This window comes from Crinia signifera, chromosome 9, assembly GCF_055691185.1.
Source record: "Crinia signifera chromosome 9, ASM5569118v1, whole genome shotgun sequence".
Classification (NCBI taxonomy): Eukaryota; Metazoa; Chordata; class Amphibia; order Anura; family Myobatrachidae; genus Crinia; species Crinia signifera.
Genome location: NC_139225.1, coordinates 155,306,219 through 155,324,382, shown reverse-complemented (window position 1 = coordinate 155,324,382; position 18,164 = coordinate 155,306,219). Strand labels below are relative to the sequence as shown.

Genomic DNA, 18,164 nt, shown 5'->3' with positions numbered 1-18,164 from the left:
GGGGCGTCGCCTGTCCACTGGAGGGAGCAGACGTGTACGGAGCTAGCCCCCCTATCCTATAGTCCACCCCTGCTGCTGTAGTTAGGCCTGTGGAAGTGACGGCTGGGGACTAAAGACCCATCTGCTGCTGAGTCCCGGCACCTGACCCGGAGGATCGACAGAGGCTACCAGAGGAGCTTTGGGCGAGGTGAGGACTGGGCTCCAGCAGCCATTTTGAAAGGGGAGACCCTGCTCTTTCTGTCCAAGGGACCCACAGATTACCCTCCCTGGGACGCCTTTCCCGCACATGAGCTCTGTTGAAAACTCTGCAGGCTCTGAACGCAACACTATTCAGTGCTTCTATGGGCACAGGTAGCTGCTTTTCAGACAGACACTGTATTAGTGCAGCCTTCTTACATTATATCTTGCTCTTTCACATTGACTTTCATATTTATAATGGGCACCATGTGTGTGGCATATGTATAATGGGCATCACGGTGTGTGGCATATGTATAATGGGCACCACGGTGTGCGGCTTATGTATAATGGGCATCACGGTGTGTGGCATATGTATAATGGGCACCACAGTGTGTGGCATATGTATAATGGGCATCACAGTGTGTGGCATATGTATAATGGGCATCACATTGTGCGGCATATGTATAATGGGCATCACGGTGTGCGGCATATGTATAATGGACATCACGGTGCGAGGCATATGTATGATGGGAACCACAGTGTGTGGCATATGTATAATGGGCATCACAGTGTGTGGCAAATGTATAATGGGCACCACAGTGTGTGGCATATGTATAATGGGCACCACAGTGTGTGGCATATGTATAATGGGTACCACAGTGTGTGGCATATGTAAAATGGGCATCAAGGTGTGTGGCATATTGTGTAATAGGCCTCACAGTGTGTGGCATATGTATAATGGGCATCACAGTGTGTGGCACAGTGTATAATGCACCACGGTGTGTGGCATATGTATAATGGGCACCAAGTTGTGTGGCATATGTCTAATGGGCACCACGGTGTGTGGCATATGTATAATGGCTGCAAAATCACAAAATTATTGATATTTCTTGAAGTTACATGTGACTCGAGGAAGGCTGCACTTTTTTACGATTTTCGACACACCAAGCTGGAAAGGTGCCATGGTTTAGACCAGGGCTGGGCAACACCGGCCCTCCAGATGTTAATGAACTACACATCCCAGGATGCTTTGCATTAGTTTTGCTATGTGGCCATGCTGAAACTGATGCAAGGCATGCTGGGATGTATAGTTCATCAACATCTGGAGGGCAGGTGTTGCCCAGCCCTGGTTTAGACTGATTCTATCCTATTGAGGTCAGCAACACTATACCACTGAGTAATGGTAATGGACTGGCAACTGGCCTGCATCTAAGCATTGAAATGTTCCTTGTTGGCCAGAAGTTGACCTTCATCTAAGCTTTGAGTTTTCGGTAATGGGCATGTAGTTAGCCGCTATCCAAGCCTTGAGCTGTTAATGATGGGCTGGCATTTGGTCCCCATCTAAGCCTTGAGCTGTTGGCTATGAACTGGCAACTGTCCCCCATCTAATCATTGAGCTGTTCACCCTGGGATGGCAGTTGGCTCCCATCTAAAGGTGGCCATACACACGCAGATTTATCTTCAGATCTGGCTGGTTGGAACAAAAACATGGTTATGGATAAGAACAAATGACAGTTGACCATTTGCTTGGAAATGATGGAAAACTGTCAATCATCCATAACCATGTTTTTGTTCCAACCAGCCAGATCTGAAGATAAATCTTACTAGTGTATGGGCACCTTAAGCCTTGAACTGTTGGTGATGGGCTGGCAGGTCATACCGACACTGTCAGAAAAGCACAGGTTCTTCCTAAACGAATGACCATTATATTTCTTCTTATAAAAATGTATCAAATCTAATTATACGTTAACTAAATGTAAATCATAAGTTGTGGGCTCCATTTGTTTCAGCAAAACCAGTTTTCTGGCTCCTGTCCTGGTCCATTAATCTACTATTATATATTGTAATAAGAGACCGTTAGAACTGAGATCTTTGTCCAGAACTTTGCTGTCAGGACTTTTAAAACCACTGAAGCAATTAAAGCGGGAGTATGACATCTTCTTTGTCTTACTCAAAGAATGGAGTAATTACACACAGTGTTTGTTATGGAGCGAAACGCGTCACTGACTCCGCTCCTATTGTTGGAAATTGGGATCTTACATCAACTGTTGCATACTGGGTATTGTTAGATAATGCTTTTTTTTTCAATCTTCATCTGCCACCTCTCTTAGATTTAGGAAATAATGGCCTTCAAGTGGGTGCATTTTCTTATTAAACTGTCCATTATATATAATTCCAGTATTATTCCCTGTGGTCTATTGGTAATGAATTGGCATGTTACGGAGTTTCACAGGGGTGGTATAAATAGGACTCCCATTATTTTGGAACAGAAACCCATGCTGACACCATGAGCTGAAGTCTACGCAGGGAAATAATTGCCGTCACTTGCAATAAAACAGATATAGAGGTTTCCTCCCTATAATAACCTTGGCATGCCGCTACCTAGTGTTTCATTTCTTGCAAGTACAAGGTACGGGTATCCAGCTGAAATACATTGCCCAAAAGGATTCTAAGGTTTACATTTACTAAAACTTCTAAAAATGAAAAGTGATGTATCCCATAGCAACCAATTATATTCTATCTATCATATCTCTATTGCAGCCCACAAAATTATAGACAGAATCTGATTGGTTGGTATGGGCAGCAGCATCTCTACATTTTTAGATGCTTTAGTTAATTTGCCCGAGACTGGAAAAAACAAAGCTGCAGTACTGCTTGTGACCAGCAGGGCACGGAATAATACAGTACAGCAGTGGCAGCTCTCACCTCTGAGGGGAAGGGGGCTAGAGCGACGATGTCACCCCAGCCCTCCGTTAACAACGCTGCTGGTCCCTGCCTCCAGTACCGACCCCCTTTACGGTTGCGGGACCGACACATGCCCAGTAGCTTCATGGGGACTGCGCATGCGCTGGCCCTCTACAGTATTAGCCTGATGCAGGTATTTCTTACTGTGTGTATGTTTAGATGTCTCTCGGTGCACACTTTATATTGCCAACCCAAAAAGAGGCATGGCCAAACAGAAAAGGGGAGTGGCCCAGTGGGGATCTCTGCTCCGTCACTGCAGGGGCGTTCCCAGCTGCCTCCAAAGTCTGGACTGTGTGCAGTACCTGCTCCTCCTCTATGATAGTAGCCGGATGCTGCAGGAGATTATCATCTGCAACACCTGGCTCCTTTCACTGCAGAAGAACCTTTGGTGTCACCCCTGACTTGCACCGAACGGGGGACTAAGTTCCAAGTAACATGGTATGACTATATGTACAGCTAATCAATATTTCTACCTGCACACACAACAACCATGAAAGGCTAGATCACAGCTCTTGTATGCTTCATTCCCGCTGCTTTGTAATAATGCACCAATAACTTATTTATAAGGAGCATCATGCTGAAGGATTGTATGTGTAGGAGAAACATCCACTGGGACGATCCCGACTTCGCTCCCCCCGAGCAGGTTTGATCAGATGAACAGAACTAAGTTCTCGGCCTGACATTGATTGTTTTGAATTTTCTCACAAGACGAGGAAACGTCGGCTCTCGCCCTAACAGCTTCTGAAGCCGGCCGGAATCCCGTCGGAGCCAATGTCACTTTTTCTGACGCGCCTCAATTTTAAGCTGAGATGAAACACATAAATAAATACAGTGAACTTGTTGTGTTTAAAGATTCATTTTGTGCTTTGAATCTTGTATCTGCATCTGAGGATTTGCCTGATGGACTGTTTGTATGGAGCTGCTATCATTTGCTATTCTCTCTGTTCCCCCTGCCTGTTGTGGTACTAACATCCGTTAGGGAGCGGGCGCTGGGTGCAAGTTCTTAGCTTTGACCTACAGTACATGGAAGCTCCAAATAACAATGTTCTCTATCAACATAATGTCTCTTTTATAACGTACAATGACACCTCTGTATAAGGCTTCGTAAATGTGTGTATAAAGATTGCACAGGAGATAATGCGGTACTCTTTACCTAGAAGGGCGCCCACGATTTTGATCTTGGGCATCGTAAGGGAAAAAAATCGCGTCGGTCGCATCGCATGCGACCAAAAAATTGCATGCGATGCGACCAACGCGATTACCGCAATTTCCCATAGGGAACATTGAAGCAGATGTATTAAGCCTGGAGAAGAGATAAACTGGAGATAAAGTGGAGATAACATGGAAGAGATAACGCACCAGCCAATCAGCTATGTTTGAAATGTGACAGTTGGGATCTGATTGGCTGGTGCGTTATCTCCTTCCACTTTATCTCCAGTTTATCTCTTCACTAGGCTTAATACATCTGCCCCAATGTTAAATGGCCCACAGAGGCAAAATAGGCACCCTAAAGTGTGAAATGGCACCCCCAATTGTTAACGCCACCCCACGATCAACGTCAACCCAAAGCGTGGCGAGCGTAGCGAGCCCGCGAGGGGCGGTGGTACGCGTCCTACGACCTTTTCATACCCCCACTATCCACGTCGGCGTGGAGTTGAGAATAGAAAGTGCGTTGAGCGCAGCAAACCCCGCGAGGTGACGCGGACACCTTCACAGGTATACGCGTCCCCTCGCGGGCTTCACAGGTATACGCGTCCCCTCGCGCGCTTCACAGGTGTCCGCTGCGCTCGCCACGCTTCGGGCTCGGTGGCTCGCTGCGCTCGCCACACTTTCTATTCTCAACTCCACGCCGACGTGGATAGTGGGGGTATGAAAAGGTCGTAGGACGCGTACCGCCGCCCCTCGCGGGCTCGCTGCACTCGACACGCTTCGGGTTGACGTTGACCGTGGGGTGGCGTTAACACTTGGGGGGGCCATTTCACACTTCAGGGTGGCTATTTGGCCTCTGTGGGCCTTTTAACATTGTTCCCTATGGAAAATCGGGTCAATTGGGACTTTTAACATTGTTCCCTATGGGCGCCCTTCTAGGTAAAGAGTACAGATAATGCACAGTATAAGGGGCTTCTAGGGAGTCTTATTAATTATATAGTATGAGCACCAAGGCAGTGTGCATCAGCACCATAGCAACGGGTTCCATCACCATGGCAATGGGTACCAGCACCAAGGCAATGTGTACCAGCACCAAGGCAACGTGTACCAGCACCAAGGCAACGTGTACCAGCACCAAGGCAACGTGTACCAGCACCAAGGCAGCGTGCATCAGCACCAAGGCAGCGTGCATCAGCACAAAGGCAACGGGTATCAGCACAAAGGCAGTGTGTGCATCAGCACCATGGCAACGGTTGCCAGCACCAAGGCCACGTGTACCAGCACTAAGGCAATGGGTACCAGCACCAAGGCAGTGTGCATAAGCACCAAGGCAACGGGTATCAGCACAAAGGCAGTGTGCATCAGCACCATGGCAACGGGTGCCAGCACCAAGGCCACGTGTACCAGCACCAAGGCAACGGGTACCAGCACCAAGGCAGCACGCATCAGAAGAAAGCAACGTCTAGCAGCACCAAGGCAACGTGTACATGCCCCAAGACAACATCTACTAGCACCAAGGCAACGTTTAACAGCACCAAAGCAACGTCTACCAGCACCAAGGCAACGGGTACCATCACAAAGGCAATGGGTACCAGCACCAAGGCAATGTCTACCAGCACCAAAATAGTACCAACACGGTCCAAAATACTGTGAATGAACAAAGGAGAGAAAACCCATAGTGGAAATTTTGATATGGGAATCTTCTCCACTTGTCTTCAAAAGAAGGTGTGATACCTCTCCCCCTTTGGCACGAAGCGGGTGTCCGTTAGAGATAGCTAGACATCAGGAGGGATGGGGGGGGGGGGCAGGCCTTGTATTGCTCCATATTGAGGCGGACAGGAAGCAGCTGGGACTGTGCATAAGCTGGAAGAGCCTGTTAGGCCAAATGAGCACCAGGTTGCTGGCAGAGATGCTGTTGGGAGTTGAGCCAGTGCCATACTTCACATGACATGAGGGCGGTTGGGTGTCACTCCTCATCCCACAAATGGACAGTGACTATCACATAGCAGGGAGGAGTGAAGAGGAGAATCCAGGCCTCAGAAGCACTGCAAATGGGCACAATGTCTCCTCAGTAACTCTCCCAGGCCCATGCTGGACCACTCCCACAAGCCCAGGCATGGGTAACAGTACCCGATACCCTCCCTCGGTCACCTGGAGATATCTGCACTTTACATTACCTACCAAAAATATTATTTTAACAAGAGTTAAAAAGTTGGGCCAAAGTGTGTCATTACACCAACCTCATCTGTGGCTGTCAAGTGATCAACTGTCACTGTTGGGGCCACCTCATCTGGTCATCTCAATCACTCCCTTTTGAGCAGCAGCTGCCTTGGAAACTTTGTGAACATGGGAAAGTAACAAATGAGAATCACGGTGGGCGGCTGTAGTAACCCGTAATAGGTTGATTCCTAAATAATGGCTTATAATAGTAAATATGCATTGGGATTTATAGCTACTAGTTTGCATATCATTGGAAGGTTGCGGGTTTATATATTGCATTGGTCTCTCTCTATATACTCCTAATGTGGATCTATTACCCTGACAACTTTTTTACTTTTTGCTCATCAATATTCATAGAAGTGAAAGTATCCCACCGATTTAATGCAATACATTATTTTTCGAATCATACGGAATGACCTGAAAACCCTTAATGCGGAATGTGCAAAAGTACCTGGCGTTCTGCATTTGTCTGCCTTTGATTTAAGAACAAAGCTAATTTCACCGATAGTTTAACACTTCTCATATACAGGATGAGATACCATGACATTAAAATCTATATGTGTTTTATTGCCATTACACCATAATATTTCCAATTAAATCAGCTCCGTGAAAAGGAAAGATGGGTTTATGTAATGGATGTGTAATTCTTATACAAAAAAACCCTCAAATGGTAATATAGTATACAGTAGTACTTAGTAACATGTGGCAATAAATCTAAAGGTGCATACACACTGGGCGTTTTTGCCAAGCCTGTATGCAGAGGGATGGTGAGGAAAATCGCTATGGAAAGCCATCCACCCCGTTGCTCATTTGCTGGTCATACCAGCAGATGAGTAGCCGCGTCCGGCGATGATGCGTAAGCGCACATCAGCGCTCACCGCTCATTGACGGGCTGCACACACTGGGCGGCTTTTCAGCTGAAAGCTCAAACGGCAAAACTGAGCTGGTTTCAGCTCATAATCACCCAGTGTGTATGGACCTTTACATTGGAGAAGAGGTATTAAACCTCCAAGAGAGATATAGGAGCCAGTTGCAATGAGTGATCTTCCTGTTATCACACATGATAGAGGATAGGTCCAGCCAATAGCTTCTGTCAACTTATAAAAACATGCCAGTTAGCAGCTGATTTGCTGGTGCCCACTTTATCATTTGTAATGAGTGATAACAAGAATATCACTCATTGTTCAATCGGTACTTGTTTCCTAGCACGGCGCCCAGATTTTCTACCTTAGGGAAATCGCATCGCACCGCATGGGCCATTATAGCGGCATGCGATGCAATGCAATTTTTGAATGTAATTTTTTCAATGGTCTTTGTTCCCCACTATATCGCATCGCACCTCACGCAAAATCGCATGCGATTTTATAGGGTGTGCGATGCCATTGCATTAGCTATACAATGATATGACTGTATGTGCAAAACATAGGTTTTACTCACCCCCCACTATCCACGCCACCCCAAAGCGTGGCAAACGCAGCAAGCCTCGCGGGGGGCAACTGAACGCGTCCTCTGACTTTTTCATACCCCCGCTATCCACGTTGGCGTGGAGTTGATTTTATATAGTGTGGCGAGCGCAGCGAGCCACCGAGCCCAAAGGGTGGCGAGCGCAGCGAGCCCCGCGAGGGGACGTGGATTACTTTACATGTATTCCGCATCCCCTCGCCACGCTTCGGGCTTGGTGGCTCGCTGCACTATATAAAATCGACTCCACGCCAACATGGTTAGTGAGGCAATGAAAAAGTCGGAGGACGCGTTCTGCTGCCCCTAGCCACGCTTCGGGGTGGCGTGGATAGTGGGGGGGTGCGTAAAACCTATTTTCTAGGACATACAATCATATTATTGTATATGTAATGTAATGGCATCGCACACCCTATAAAATCGCATGCGATCGCATGTGATTTCGTGGGAGGTGCGATGCAATGCCCTGGGGCACACAGAGCAGTGAATAAATTACATGAAAAAAATTACACATCACATGGCACTAAAATGGTCCATGCGATGCAATGCGATTTCCCTACGCAGAATAGCCCACTAAACAAATTGCTTAGTGGGTGCCGTTCTAGGAAACAAGTACCGTTCAATCTGCCCTAAATGACTCACCAATTAGCTCTGTTATGTCAGTAAATTATTATATATATATACCGGTATATATATATATATATACACACACCGGTATATATATATATATATATATATACCGATATATATATATATATATATATATATATATATATATATACACCGGTATATATATATATATATATATATATATATATATATATACCGGTATATATATATATATATATATATATATATATATATATATATATATATACATATATATATATATATATATACCGATATATATATATACCGATATATATACTGTATATATATATATATATATATATATATATATATATATATATATATATATATATATATATGGAGAACAGACTCTCTTATTGCGCCACTAATACTGGTATAAACTTTGTTAGGGCTGCCGGACTCACATGGACCCCTGTTGGATGGGGACAAGGAGAATGTGGATAGCAGTTGTGGGTTGGCGCCCCTTAGTGTGACCTTGAATAATTAGATCTGTACAGCCTTTAGTTAGAATTCCAAAACAAAATCAAGTAGGTAAAGTCCAAAATTCATATAAATTTATTAAAAATGTCTTTTGTTCCACACTACAGTGGTGGTTGAATCAGACCATAAAAAGTTCAGTGGTATATTTCATAACAGCACTTAAAAAACGATCCCTTTTTAGGGATCGTTTTTTAAGTGCTGTTATGAAATATACCACTGAACTTTTTATGGTCTGATTCAACCACCACTGTAGTGTGGAACAAAATACATTTTTAATAAATTTATATGAATTTTGGACTTTACCTACTTGCTTCTGTTTTGGAATTCTAACTAAAGGCTGTACAGATCTAATTATTGAAGGTCACACTAAGGGGCGCCAACCCACAACTGCTATCCATATATATATATATATATATATATATATATATATATATATATATATATATATATATATATATATATATATATATATATATATGAATGACTGGTTCTATCGATGCCGGCACTTAGAATACTGTACATACGACTGCATCCTGCATCCTGGTAGCGGGGAATCCCTACAGGGGTTTGATGAGTATACTTACCTTCCCCCTGCCTTTCCCAACCCTAACCCTACCTATCTAGCATCCCACCCCTAACCCTCCCCACTAGGGTGTAACCCTAACCTTCATATAAACCTAACCTTCATGTAACCCATTGCCTAAACCTAACCATTCCTCCTGCAACCTAACCTTAACCTTTACCCCCCTCTACCTCACAGCCTAATCTTGTGCCTAAACCCATCCCCTCCAGCCTAATACTCATTTGCCCCGCCTACTTCTGTTGACGGCATCCTCAATGATGTTGGAATTTTGTGGCTTGTCTTCTGGCCGCAAGTTGGGAGGCCAGTGCCGGTATTTTGACTGCCGGCACCTTGCCCTGCCAGAATGCTAACTGCAACCCCCTGTTAGATGTCGATTGACCAGTACTGTATCTTATCTCTCTCTATTTTACCTCTCTCCAAGGCTTCATACATCTCTCCTCTAGGTTATAATCGACCTAGACTGTCTATCCAGTTCTGAACAAAGGACCTTGTGGAGCAGATACTGCTACCGTTGGCAACTGCTAGAACATTCTTTCATAGGTCTGACCTATTGCATGCAGCTGAAACACTTCTGAAGTGCCCAGAATTACAGTTCCACCGCCAGGGGCTTGTGAGTCAACCAGAAATTATTAGCAGCTTCACCAGACGGACCTAGTGGCAGTCGTTTCCCTTTTCAAGTAACTTTCAAGAAATATGAAAGCAAACCGCTCGTCGTTCTTTATCCTTGAGCAGAGAAAATGCTGATAGTTCCATAAAACTCCAGCTTGTGCCTACTGTATGTGCCGCAGTGATATACAGGGGCAGCTGCCGCGCACCACCGCAGCACTGAAGCACGCCAAAGCATTGCACATGAACGGAATTGAAAATTGACAGGGTCGTTTCAATTCTTGCCACAATTTTGCACTGTAATATATTAGGCTTTACATGGGAGGAGGGGGCAGTGTTCAGTAAGTCGTGGTAGTGGAGCGGTGGTTGAGGTTGGTGCTGTTGGTAGGCACCATCATGCAGGGGGCAGTTATGGTGCCCATACACATGTGATATATTGCAAGGGATCCATGCGATTTCAATAAGTCACAGCGATAATCGCATGGATTGCATGCCATCATATGTGTCACATGATGCGATGCGCGGACCACCTGGTCGAATGTTTCGTCAATAGATAATTTGTGCTGCACTTAATATTTATCAGATTGTATGTGCAATCGCATTTGGTTTTTAACATGCAATCGCTCACAATTCAATTTGTGGTGGCAGAAGTCAGCGGTGGGCGGCAGGAGGGCTAGTGGGTGGCGGTGTAGTGGAGCAGGTGGCAGGAAGGTTGGCGGGTGTCAGTAGTTCAGAATTTAAAACAAAAATGAAAAAATGTTTTCAAAAGACTGGGCAGCCCTCTGATTGGCTGAGAAAGGGCTCTCAGCCAATCAGTGTCCGTCTGAATGTGAGCTCTCTAACTGAGGGCCGCCCGACGTTTTGAAATGTTTTATTCCAAATTCTGCTGCCCGCTGCTGACTACCCCCGCCTGCCAGCCCTCCTTCCACCCACTACGCTGACGCCCGCCAGCCCTCTTCCAGCCACTAATCGCATGAGAATTTGAGTGCTGTAAAAAAAGTACTTAAGATGCGATGGGAAATTGGTGTAACCTGGTTTTCAAAGCCACTGACTTCACTGCTCCACTGACAGGCAACCAATCAATGCCAATGGTGTAACGTGCAATAAAGGGATGGCACAGGAGATATGGTATCTTGGATTGTGAGGGCTTCAATCTCCAAGGGATAAGGTCTAATTGCTGCCCATACACTTGTGAGATATTGCATGCAATCATTCGATTTCGACCACATCTGGCAGATAAATCGAATGATTGCATGCATTTTTAAGGGGACATTCGATGCGCGGGGACGCCGGTCGAATGTCGGGTCTCAAGATCTTATGTGTTGCACATAATATTTATCAAATTGCAGGAGCGATCACATGTGGTTTTTAACTCGAATGCAATCTGCAGGTGGGGAGCGGAGCAAAAACCTTTTCAGCGGTGTGGGGATGGGGAGAAGGGGCCGGAAAGAACGTTGGCGGTGTGGGAGACTGTGGGCATTGGGCGGCATTATGTAGCACAAGAAGTAGCGCTAGCGGATAGCGGGGGTCAGTCAGCGGTGGCGGCAGAAGTGTTTAAAACACTGTGCAGCCCTCTGATTGGCTGAGATAGCATAAGCATAAGTCTTGAATCCAATTCAGACACAATTGCTAATTATACAGTTTGCAAATCGAGCGATTATCGAATGACATGTGCATGTGTGCCTTTTGCATAGCGCATGTGTGATAGGAACGGAAAAAGCGTATTGATCATAAATGCTATGTAGAAGGAACAAAAATAATTATTCCTTTAGAAAAATTGTTTGCACATGCTTAAGCATGTTCGCATCTGTTACAGCCAGTAAATGGTTGGATAACAAACGCCCAGTGATACTGCGGTATGTCAAGTTAAATGTTATTGGTTTGCAACAAGCCGATGTCTATAATATACAGCTGGGTGTCCCTGTCTATGACGGACTAAGGCTCGAGTTGCAGGTCTGAAAACCTTTGCTGGCTAATTCTTGCCCTCGTGTTCCCACTGCCGGTTCCACGTCACATTACAGCGGCTTAGCCGTCTCCCGGTTCCTCAGCCCCATCTGAATGCTCTACAGTGGATCTATTTCAGGAACAAAAGCATCCGGCCCTCACCCATCAGACAACCTGCCGCTGCCTGGTGCGGCAGCAAACAACGAAATCAATAAGATCAATATGGATACAGACTAAAGAAATGTTTTGGCAGAAAACTAAATGATGAATAAATATTTGAAATACAAAGCGGCTGAATGGGCGACTGAAGCAATCCTGGCAAATGTCACAGGGGGAGATTCTCTAAATCAGGCATGTCCAACGTTGGCCCTCCAGATGTTGTGAAACTACACATCCCAGCATGCTTTGCCACAGTTTTGCTATTAGAGAATGCTAAAACTATTGCAAAGCATGCTGGGATGTGTGGTTTCAAAACATCTGGAGGGCCAACTTTGGACATGCCTGCTCTAAACTAAAAATGAAGTAAAAACCCCGTTATCTGGCGATGCCCCATAGAAGCCTATGGGTTTCTAACTCGACCCACCGCCGCCCCGCACCGATCCACCGTCGCCCCGCACCGACCCCCCCCTTCACCTGTGTCCGGGCAGCACAGTGCTGTGCTGCCCGGACCCGTGACCTCCTCCTCCCTGCACTATGATCCTCTTCCGAGTGCAGGGAGGAGGAGAGCCCAACACAGCAGCAGCAGCTCCGGGTAAGGGAGGGAGGAGCCGCCGGGACCCGATGACTCACCGCAAAGGACAGCTCTTAACGCAAGAGCTGTCCTTTGCCATAATTATCGCATATGTTACAGCATATGTGATAATTATGTCGGCGATGAGCGGCGAAGGGGGGCGGAGCTAGGGTGCGGATGTTTAAACATCCCTCCCATAAAGAGAAGGTAAGAGGACTTTGCACATATGGTGAACAGGTAATTAGCAGAGTCTGTATCCAGGGACCTTTTACTAAGGGGAAGAGAGGGGCATTTGCCCGGTTGCCGGACAGGATCCCGACAGTCATCTACCTGACGTCGGGATCCCGACTGTTAAAATACCATTGCATGGGAGCCATCGGCTATTCTCCCTCGTAGGGTTCCCGACGTCGGGCTTATGACTGTCGGGGTCCCGACTGTCGGAACCCTATACCACACCCATTTGCCCCTGGTTGATCACAGTATAGGGCACCCAATGTTTGTTTTCTACACTGAAGTTGCAATGTATTAAATTAAAAATATTGAAGAATGTATTTATACAGTATATTTTCATTTTTTTCTTCTCTCCTGATTAAAAAACTCATTACATTACAATTCTGGATAGAGAATTTTGCAGGTCCGAAACAAAAACCTGATTTAGGTATTCGGGTGGTTCACAAATTCAATTTGGAATGTGAATTTCGGGTTTGGGATCAGAAAAATTACGCAATTTTAGACAATTTATTGTTTTTTTCTGCTTTTATCAACAAATACCATCTTTTTTTTATTGATTTTTAACTTAAACCAAAACCCAAATCCGAACAAAAATGCTTGAGGGTCGTTGAGCAGAGGGTAGAGAGGTCACAAATGTATTAAAGCAGTTAAAAAATAATAGATGCCAAGCAGAAAGGAAGAAAACAATTGCCCGTGGCAAATTTAACAAAAAGTTGTAACAAATCATTTAACATAACAAAGTGAACAGATAATATACTGTAGTATTTTCCAACATAAATTATATTTATAAAACGGAAACCTTCAGCCAACACATAATTCTCACATCATTGCCCTCTAGCTTCCATACTAGTCTCCCTCCCCCATCTGACACCGACATTATGGATCTTCATCTCCTCATTATAATTAGCCATATTTATATTATCTACTATAATTTCTTATAAAACATCTCAGGGACAAGCAAATGATACATCACCCCGAGCAATGATACCAATCTCATCTGACACATTGGGCACAATTCAGAGCTGCAACCCTCAACCCCACCCTGTGCCCGGCACTCACAGCGTGACTCTGGAGTCGTTCGGCAGCTGCATGTATTGATGAAAAGGCAGAGGTACGCCTGTGTTTACTGGGGCCCAATCAGCGTTTCTATGGGCAAGACCATCATTTATGTGGGTATTATTGTGGACACACCCATGAAATGCCAGGGTCCACCCCAGAATTTACCCAGTGTACAGCAGTCATGCCCTGTCATGACCTAGTACTGATGGAGCAGAGTCACATCTCCCAATCGCATAGTACTGATGGAGCAGTCACATCTCCCAATCACCTAGTACTGATGGAGCAGTCACATCTCCCAATCACCTAGTACTGATGGAGCAGTCACATCTCCCAATCACCTAGTACTGATGGAGCAGTCACATCTCCCAATCACCTAGTACTGATGGAGCAGTCACATCTCCCAATCACCTAGTACTGATGGAGCAGTCACATCTCCCAATCACCTAGTACTGATGGAGCAGTCACATCTCCCAATCACCTAGTACTGATGGAGCAGTCACATCTCCCAATCACCTAGTACTGATGGAGCAGTCACATCTCCCAATCACCGAGTACTGATGGAGCAGTCACATCTCCCAATCACCTAGTACTGATGGAGCAGTCACATCTCCCAATCACCTAGTACTGATGGAGCAGTCACATCTCCCAATCACCTAGTACTGATGGAGCAGACACATCTCCCAATCACCTAGTACTGATGGTGCAGTCACATCTCCCAGTCACCTAGTACTGATGGAGCAGTCACATCTCCCAGTCACCTAGTACTGATGGAGCAGCCACATCTCCCAATCACCTAGTACTGATGGTGCAGTCACATCTCCCAGTCACCTAGTACTGATGGAGCAGTCACATCTCCCAATCACCTAGTACTGATGGAGCAGACACATCTCCCAATCACCTAGTACTGATGGAGCAGTCACATCTCCCAGTCACCTAGTACTGATGGAGCAGTCACATCTCCCAGTCACCTAGTACTGATGGAGAAGTCACATCTCCCAGTCACCTAGTACTGATGGAGCAGTCACATCTCCCAATCACCTAGTACTGATGGTGCAGTCACATCTCCCAATCACCTAGTACTGATGGAGCAGTCACATCTCCCAATCACCTAGTACTGATGGAGCAGTCACATCTCCCAATCACCTAGTACTGATGGAGCAGTCACATCTCCCAATCACCTAGTACTGATGGAGCAGTCACATCTCCCAGTCACCTAGTACTGATGGAGCAGTCACATCTCCCAATCACCTAGTACTGATGGAGCAGTCACATCTCCCAATCACCTAGTACTGATGGAGCAGTCACATCTCCCAATCACCTAGTACTGATGGAGCAGTCACATCTCCCAATCACCTAGTACTGATGGTGCAGTCACATCTCCCAGTCACCTAGTACTGATGGAGCAGTCACATCTCCCAATCACCTAGTACTGATGGAGCAGTCACATCTCCCAATCACCTAGTACTGATGGAGCAGTCACATCTCCCAATCACCTAGTACTGATGGAGCAGTCACATCTCCCAATCACCTAGTACTGATGGAGCAGCCACATCTCCCAATCACCTAGTACTGATGGAGCAGCCACATCTCCCAGTCACCTAGTACTGATGGAGCAGCCACATCTCCCAATCACCTAGTACTGATGGAGCAGCCACATCTCCCAGTCACCTAGTACTGATGGAGCAGCCACATCTCCCAATCACCTAGTACTGATGGAGCAGCCACATCTCCCAATCACCTAGTACTGATGGAGCAGTCACACCTCCCAATCACCTAGTACTGAAGGAGCATTCACATCTCCCAATCACCTAGTACTGATGGGGCAGTCACATCTCCCAATCACCTAGTACTGATGGAGCAGTCACATCTCCCAATCACCTAGTACTGATGGAGCAGTCACATCTCCCAATCACCTAGTACTGATGGAGCAGTCACATCTCCCAATCACCTAGTACTGATGGAGCAGTCACATCTCCCAATCACCTAGTACTGATGGAGCAGTCACATCTCCCAATCACCTAGTACTGATGGAGCAGTCACATCTCCCAGTCACCTAGTACTGATGGAGCAGTCACATCTCCCAATCACCTAGTACTGATGGTGCAGTCACATCTCCCAGTCACCTAGTACTGATTGAGCAGTCACATCTCCCAATCACCTAGTACTGATGGTGCAGTCACATCTCCCAATCACCTAGTACTGATGGAGCAGTCACATCTCCCAATCACCTAGTACTGATGGAGCAGTCACATCTCCCAATCACCTAGTACTGATGGAGCAGTCACATCTCCCAATCACCTAGTACTGATGGAGCAGTCACATCTCCCAATCACCTAGTACTGATGGAGCAGTCACATCTCCCAATCACCTAGTACTGATGGAGCAGTCACATCTCCCAATCACCTAGTACTGATGGAGCAGTCACATCTCCCAATCACCTAGTACTGATGGTGCAGTCACATCTCCCAGTCACCTAGTACTGATGGTGCAGTCACATCTCCCAATCACCTAGTACTGATGGAGCAGTCACATCTCCCAGTCACCTAGTACTGACGGTGCAGTCACATCTCCCAGTCACCTAGTACTGATGGTGCAGTCACATCTCCCAGTCACCTAGTACTGACGGTGCAGTCACATCTCCCAGTCACCTAGTACTGATGGAGCAGTCACATCTCCCAATCACCTAGTACTGATGGAGCAGTCACATCTCCCAATCACCTAGTACTGATGGTGCAGTCACATCTCCCAATCACCTAGTACTGATGGTGCAGTCACATCTCCCAGTCACCTAGTACTGATGTAGCAGTCACATGTCCCAATCACCTAGTACTGATGGAACAGTCACATCTCCCAATCACCTAGTACTGATGGAGCAGTCACATCTCCCAATCACCTAGTACCGATGGAGCAGTCACATCTCCCAATCACCTAGTACCGATGGAGCAGTCACATCTCCCAATCACCTAGTACTGATGGAGCAGTCACATCTCACAGTCACCTAGTACTGATGGAGCAGTCACATCTCCCAATCACCTAGTACTGATGGAGCAGTCACATCTCCCAATCACCTAGTACTGATGGAGCAGTCACATCTCCCAGTCACCTAGTACTGATGGAGCAGTCACATCTCCCAATCACCTAGTACTGATGCAGCAGTCACATCTCCCAATCACCTAGTACTGATGGAGCAGTCACATGTCCCAGTCACCTAGTACTGATGGAGCAGTCACATCTCCCAATCACCTAGTACTGATGGAGCAGTCACATCTCCCAATCACCTAGTACTGATGGTGCAGTCACATCTCAAAGTCACCTAGTACTGATGGTGCAGTCACATGTCCCAGTCACCTAGTACTGATGGAGCAGTCACATGTCCCAATCACCTAGTACTGATGGAGCAGTCACATCTCCCAATCACCTAGTACTGATGGAGCAGTCACATCTCCCAATCACCTAGTACTGATGGAGCAGTCACATCTCCCAGTCACCTAGTACTGATGGTGCAGTCACATCTCAAAGTCACCTAGTACTGATGGAGCTGATTGATTGGTGGTTTATCTCTCTTCACTTTGTCTCTTTCCAAGGCTTAGTACATCTCCTAATCTGAAGATCTCACCTGACAATACATGGCAGTCCATGGAAGCTGTATGAGCGCACCCACATGATGTAAAATAGCAATTCCCATGCTCACAAAATATTAACAACAAACACAATAAATAAAATAAAATACTACTCACCAAAAAGAGAGACCGGAAGCTGCTGAGATCCCCAAAGAATTCCTCCACGCTCAGGGCCTTGGGATCGAAGGTGAAGTATTCTCCCAAGTTGTCGTAGAGCTTGCTCATATTGTTGTACATGTTGGAAAGCTTCTCGTACTGTTCCCGGGCGCTCCTTGCGAAGGTGTAAGCACTTGTTAAGCAAAACCTCTCAAGTCATAACATCTTCAACAACACTCGAGCCCCGCGCATCTTCTCAGAGTAACGAGATCAGATGTATTTACACAGTACATCAAATCAATGGGAAACGGAGCTCGCGCTTCCCTGAGCTTTTGTTGTTGTTTACGGAATAATTGCTGTTTACTTAAAGGCAACAAATGCTCAAAGATTCAAAACACATTTCATAGCTACGGTG

At 46.0% G+C, this 18,164-nt stretch overlaps 1 protein-coding gene across 1 annotated transcript in view; it reads right to left on the bottom strand.

Moving 5' to 3' along the window:
- The window catches only part of LOC146036361 (protein diaphanous homolog 2-like), a 218,367-nt gene extending 200,438 nt beyond the window's left edge, over positions 1 to 17,929 (bottom strand). Inside the window, exon 1 of the mRNA XM_083160325.1 lies at positions 17,771 to 17,929. Within this exon, the coding sequence (XP_083016451.1) occupies positions 17,771 to 17,890 (120 nt within the window). The 5' untranslated portion in view covers positions 17,891 to 17,929. The remainder of the gene's footprint in view (positions 1 to 17,770) is intronic.
- Positions 17,930 to 18,164: the final 235 nt, after the last annotated feature.